Below are 6,887 nucleotides of genomic sequence, written 5' to 3'. Positions count from 1 at the left end.
CCCCCCCCCCCCAAGAAAATATTTTGTTCTCATTGACAGACGCAAACATTACACCGCTCTAATATTATTTGTATAGACTATTTATATAAATATTGACTGGTATAATAATTTTCGTACTTAAAGTTGAATAAATTTTTTAACAAATTTAGAGATTGCTTTCATAGCTTATAAAACTATCGGAAGCAAACAACCAGATACTACGTTGCAATAATACCACAGTTTAAATTAACCACTTACCCGGTGAGTAATATAATAAATCATCTGACCAGCATAGTCCCATATGCATGTTATATCTGTTGGTACCGAACTCTTGTTAGCAAGATTATCGACAATCTTCTTGCGTATTTCATATTTCATTAGGTGATTGGTCGATAGGCCTACTCCCATCTTGTTATGAGATAGGCCTACAGTTTTTACTGAAAATATGTGACAATATACTTTATAGATAACTATACATCGATGAAGGAATAGTGTAAAATAATATCAATAGTTATGGTGGTGGTGGTAAAAATAATAAGAATGATGACGACGACGATAATGATGGCCAATTGATCATGATGAGAGTGATGATGAAGAAGATTATGATGGTGATGATATGATGTTAATAATGCTATGATGACGGTGAGAATGAGAATGACGATGGTGATTTTGTGAATAGTGTTTATACTAATGATGATTATGATTGTAATGATGATGGTGATGTTTGTAGTGATGGTGAAGGTACCAATAACGATAATCATGAAAATAATATTGAGAATAAAATTAATACCTCTGCGTTTCTTTCGCAAAGTCGGAGGCAAAGGCCTAACTGCTTCTGGTAATTGAAACTGTAACTAAACAATAAGTAAATTATTTTACCAATATTAATATCTCTAAAATAGCAATCTAAGTACACTGTACAATACTTCCAAAATACTTGCATTAACTTTAAATTATTAACTATTCTATAATATTTATCTTATCTCAATATAATTAAAAATGAAAATAAAAATTTGAGAAAATCTAATGTCGAGATTCGGAGCAGAGACCTGTATTAACGTCTTTTCTGAATAAGGAGTTGCGAAGAATAGGCCACGTGTTATTCGTCCCTAGCTTATCACTTGGGACACATTTTTTTCTCAAGATATTGCGCAACATGCAAATAATCACTAATATAGTAACTTTTGTATAGAGAATTATCAATATTAAGTAAGTGTGGATTTGATCGTTTCGACAGGTAAAATTACCGTACCTCAGCAAATGTAGATGCAATAGAACTGGATGAAGATGGTCTTTCTACATCAGAAACAAATTTAGATTTGTTTTGTTCACCGTTTGGCTGTTTCAACTTCTTTGCAACGTCTGCTGCGATACCGTACTCAAGTATCTGCTTAGTTTGTTCACAAACTGTGCACAATTGAAAAGTTACCCATGACAATTAGGTCATTAATTTATAGTAAGCCTACTGGTATATCATCAGCTGAATCACACATTTAGGCTTTGAACGTAGTAATAAAAATATAATGTGGCTGTGTGGCTTAGGTGGTGGTTCGAGTGTACAGTAAACGAAAATTTCCAAGTTCAAATCTGGGCAGGGGTCTTAAGTTTTAGCTAAGAGTTGCTGGAGGTAATATTATGCTTCCTCTGCTGTGCAGAGCCATGTTCAAGCCGCGTTTAGCCACAATATTTTAAAAATTTCAATGCATATCAATCTTATGTGCTACACACGTATACCGGTACTGTATTTAGACACATTTGTTCACCCCTCCCCACCCCCACCACCACCGTTTGAAAAATTCTGGATAGCGGGCCAGAGTGTCCTGTATGGGAGAGCGGGTGGGAAGAAAAAAAAATATATGTATAATTATTTTTTACATTAGTAGACTCTAAAATCGATTAAATAGGCCTATGCCTTTCAAACTCATAAAATATTTGGGGGAAGCCCCCGGGACCATTTTGGAAACATTATAAGAAACGCTCAACCACGCCCATTTTGCTCTCGTAGGGAAAACCTTTCCCGTCTTCGGGGAAAACGCCCCCCACAACCGGGTCGGGAGCTTCGGACCCCCGCCCCCACATTCGGGAAAATCCTAGCGCCACCCCTGCCCAGGGACCCAAACCACTTATATTTGTGTTTCCAAGTTTAATGAACACGAATAAAGAATTATTATTTTATTACTCCGGAGTGGATTAAAGGGGGGTCCCGCTGGCCCCCTCCCTACATTTTGCAAAGTAAATTTAAAAGAAAAAGAAAAGAGAAAGAAAGAAAAAGAAATAATTGATCGCCCAAAACGCTTCAGAGGTTATTTTCATGTGTTTAGAAGGCAACAATAGACTACTGCTATATTTCTGGAACCACCCCTGTTCTAGGCCTATAACATCATTTAGATTAATTATTATAAATCATACCGTCCACATCCTTCTGCTCCTCCCATTTGCTGTAATCTCCATCAGTTTGAAAGACAGTAGTTGTAACAATACCGTCAGTTGACCTCTCATGCTTATCGAATCTATTTATTAAAGTTTTTCATCATCATGATAAAAATGAATAATAATTTCATCAACAATAAAAATAATAATTACAATGATTGATTTAAGCATTTCTAAAATTAACGAATAATAACCAACAAAACGGATTCAGAATACAAATTATAAAAACAAAAAATCCTAACATCTGGTGATTAGTACCCTAAAAACTGGTGATTAGTATTTGAAATGCAAAAACAACAATAAATTTCGCAGTTGTATTAAATCCCAATTGCATAATAATATAAAGGCCGTGTCATCCGCTACTCGACCCCGTCACCTAGCAACAACTTTACTTCGGAAAGTTACAAGTAAACTTACACGCGCACACTAGCGCGTGCATGTTAAAAGTTGAGTAGAAAACGAACGTACACTGTAATGTTAAAACCAACTGAAAAAAAGCAAGCAAAGTAAATCTGTCTCTTATACACATCTAAACCTAATACATCCGATTGTACTTACTCTTTCCCAAGCATGGCTTTGACACAAGAGGTTTTCCCGGAACCCTCGTTACCTAGGAACATCAGTCTTGAATTAACAACTGTTATTTCACCAGTTTCAAGTGCATCTTTGAATGCTTTGACGGCTTCGGGACCCCTGGCTAAAATCTCTGACGGAATTGATAGTTCTAATTAATAAAAAAAAAAAAAAATCGGATATTTAGTATGTTGTCCTTCTATACTGATACTTTTATTTAATTCACTTTCTAAATTACATTTTAATTAATTACGATTAACATTTCTTACAATTCTCAATCAAAATGCAACTGAATTGAAATAATATAGTAGTGTATAATTATATTAGAAAGTAAATGTAATGAGTAATATGTCTGTTAAATGTGGTTTAAACAGGCCATTATCGTACCTTTAAGTAGTTCTTTCAACTCCTCCTTTTTCTCGGTTTTCGTGGTTTCTTCGTAATTATAACATTCGTTATCATCATACACATCAAGAGGCGTCTTTCCATCCTGCAATAACAGACACGAGCACGCGATGATTCGTTTCATTGCAAGACGGATGAGGGTTGCAAATTAAATCAACAAAAGACAGTGGTACCGTATATTTTGGTTTAAAAACCATAATGATATAATAATAAAATGGTAAATAATAAATAATTTAAATAATCAACACTATGAGCATTACAACTTTATAACTATTGTTGTAAATTACTATCACATCACATCGGGGAAAAAATATTTATTGAAATCATACTTTAAAAAATCATTATCATTACAATGTTCGCTAACATTTTAATCGATTTAATGTTTTATGAATTTATATTTATTACGTGGGTTTTAATTAGTAAAAATGTTTCAAGTAGTTTCATATACAGTTGTTGTATTAAGGTCATTGACTGATATTCTTTTGATGCATTTCATTTTTCTGTACATTACATTATCTTTTATTGTCACCGACGCACCGAAGGTGATATTGAGAATTGCGACTTCCTTGTGTTGCTCGTGCGTCAGCCTCCAATTCTCTAGACACCAATGTAGTGGTGTTTGTCCAAGCTGCAATGAAATGATAATCAACGTCAAGTTTGTTGAACACGCACAACACAAGAATATCAATTAACAAATATTACGCAAACGTAAAAGTACCTGAAATAATTTATAACCATAATAGGCCTACTTAATTATCGCCAATGAAATATGTAATAATAATAATAATATAGACCTATAAAAATGTATTATAATAAAATTGATGATTATAAAAATGAAGATGGTGATGATAATATTATGAGGACAAAGATACTTTTATGAATATTTAAATAATGAAATGATACTATTTCAGCTAATAATAATTACAACGAAGGTGATGCCGATGACGATAATGATGATGATGATAATGACACTAACAATAGTAATACAATACTGTATTAATTATGGTGTGTCTATTAAAAGCATGTTATTGTAATATAGCTAATTATATTTTATTATGACGGGCAGTACTTTAAAGGTATACAAAATACAATGTTTAAAAAAACATAATCTAAACCAGTTGTGAATATAATAAATTATAACACGGTATGACATCCAATAATATTAGATTACTATTACAAAATTAGAACGTTATGTATTGAATGTGTTTGTGAGTGAATTAATGTTAATTTGTTAGCAATGAATAAAGTGTTGTTTTCTTCTACTGTACTCACTCTGTCTTGCGTGTTAATCTTCTTGTTGGTTTTTTCCAACACGCGTCTCATTGCTGACACGCGTGCGTAGACCGCCAAGAGATGGAGAATAGTGAAACCAACAGCAGACTACAAGACAAACGTAGAATATGATGAGAAAGAAATAATAAACAACAACAAGAAACTATACACACACCACATATCAACAACACATAACAACTCACAAACATCACACATACATTACTTATTACATTCATCATTATTAAATACTAATTACATTATTCAATATTTTTAAAATGTGGTTTTTTAGGCGAAATCGCGCAAAAAATATTTGTATCAATTGGCCTATGTTTTACACACAATAGTAAAATATTTCCAAATCGGGATTTTTAGCGACAATACTTTTTGTGAAAAATATCAATTTTATTGTCACCAATTTATTCAGTAAACTGTATTAAACAGAACAAATCCAAACATGACTATTTTTGTAAGTGTAAAATGTATTTTTTTCACAATATTTCATATGAATTAGTGATAATGGCCAGAGCATAGGCTTTTCTGTGTTGTAAAAAATGTCAAATCATGAAATAAAAGTCTCATTTCAACCCAACATGAAATAAATCACTGAAATTGAATTTGAGTTATTTGTATGTTGTATGATGTGTACACATGTTGTGCTTGTGATGTTTAAAATGCAATGATATTTAATTCCACTCACCGAATGTTCTAAATTATCTGGAGTTGCCGTTTCAATCATATTCTCTAATACGTAATCTGGTGCGCCGCACATCACAGCTTTCATTAATGGCATCTCGCCGGTCTACGAAAACAAACATTATACTGAATTACGATACAGTTCATACAACTACCAATATAATTTTTTACGAGTTTCATTATTTCAATAGTACGATGACATTCCAATATGATTTAAGAATTATTATATTATAAACAGTTAAAAATGTGTGTTATAATACGCATATTCATTTGAATTCATTTTATTAATTTTATTTACGTCAATTTTTGGTAATTTTAATTTTTTTTAAATATAAATAGGAATAAAAATAAGAACATCAAATACTGTAATATTCTTTATAAGTGAATTGGAAAAGGAAGTAGAATACTGTATTAGTGAATAGGTCTAGACATAAACTTATAGTTGTTGGGCCATGCCAGTGGTGAATTCAAGGGTCGGGGTTCAGCCGGCTCGCCCCCCCCCCCCCTAAATTTTTCAAAATTGTAAAGAATTGGAGAAAAACGGAAAATCATTTTCAAATTTAAGTCTCAGAGTGCCATTTCCCGTCATCTACAGGTTCCATAATCGTAAATTTTCTTACCTCAGCTCCAATTATGCTGGGATCATCATTCCTGATGATGACATAATTAATGTCGAAATATTGAATCCCGACACAATGGCGTGCATTTCGATACTTGGAGCTTGGAGTATGTATTATACTATCTTATCTGAGATTAATCAGTGGACCATTCGGTGTAGACCCTCCATCTGTCAAAGTCCCTCTCTGGGCACCCAGCTCCTATTTCAAGTTCCTGGATCCGCCACTGCATGGTTTATGTTTAGTATGACATTATTAGCATATGTCTCTGTTTTGATAGTACAGTGTTATAGTAGGCCCTATGACTTGTAAATTGTTCATGCGTGAACCATGTAATTATTGGTAAGTTATTTTGAAGAGAAGGTACGGTACTGTGTCAGTGAATAGGTCTAAACATAAACGTATTATGTGTTAGACCATGGTTTGTGTTTAGCATGTCTATGTTTTGTCAGTACAGTATAGTAGGCCCTATGCCTTGTAAATTGTTCGTGCGTGAACCACGTATTAACATTTTATAAAACAGGAGAATACCTGACAACGGCGCGTGTAAATAATTTCAATTTTATTTATTTTTTTTTTTTTAAATAATTTATAGGCCTACTCATTAACTAAAAAGAACAGCACGAGTAAAATAAATCTAAGTAGGAACAATTAGAGTAGATAAATCATTTAGTACGAAAGTCCCTAGACAGAATGCCGCATGCCCAGTTTAGTAGTTTACGCAAAGAATATTAGAACGTATTATTTTTGTACGTTTGTAAGATAACGTTTTTTTTTAATTGAAACTTTTAACATAATAAACTACACAATGTAAGTAATTTAAATATAATAAACGATGTTTTCTAAAAAAAAATCATTAGTTTATCACCCCTCCCTCGTCACTTTTAGGAAAATTCTTTTGACAGTGACAGTCAGTTA

At 32.8% G+C, this 6,887-nt stretch overlaps 1 protein-coding gene across 1 annotated transcript in view; it reads right to left on the bottom strand.

The window, feature by feature from the left end:
* The window catches only part of LOC117120035, a 6,002-nt gene extending 2,876 nt beyond the window's left edge, over positions 1 to 3,126 (bottom strand). Inside the window, exons 1-4 of the mRNA XM_033265033.1 lie at positions 2,968 to 3,126; positions 2,389 to 2,489; positions 770 to 833; positions 238 to 416 (exon numbers count right to left, since the gene is read on the bottom strand). Of these exons, the coding sequence (XP_033120924.1) occupies positions 238 to 416; positions 770 to 833; positions 2,389 to 2,478 (333 nt within the window). The 5' untranslated portion in view covers positions 2,479 to 2,489; positions 2,968 to 3,126. The remainder of the gene's footprint in view (positions 1 to 237; positions 417 to 769; positions 834 to 2,388; positions 2,490 to 2,967) is intronic.
* Positions 3,127 to 6,887: the final 3,761 nt, after the last annotated feature.

The sequence above is a fragment of the Anneissia japonica genome, unplaced genomic scaffold (assembly GCF_011630105.1).
Source record: "Anneissia japonica isolate Jap-2015-1 unplaced genomic scaffold, ASM1163010v1 scaffold19324_len49073_cov133, whole genome shotgun sequence".
Lineage (NCBI taxonomy): Eukaryota > Metazoa > Echinodermata > Crinoidea > Comatulida > Comatulidae > Anneissia > Anneissia japonica.
The sequence above is the reverse complement of the archived record's forward strand: the minus strand, read 5'-3'. Positions and strand labels throughout refer to the sequence as shown.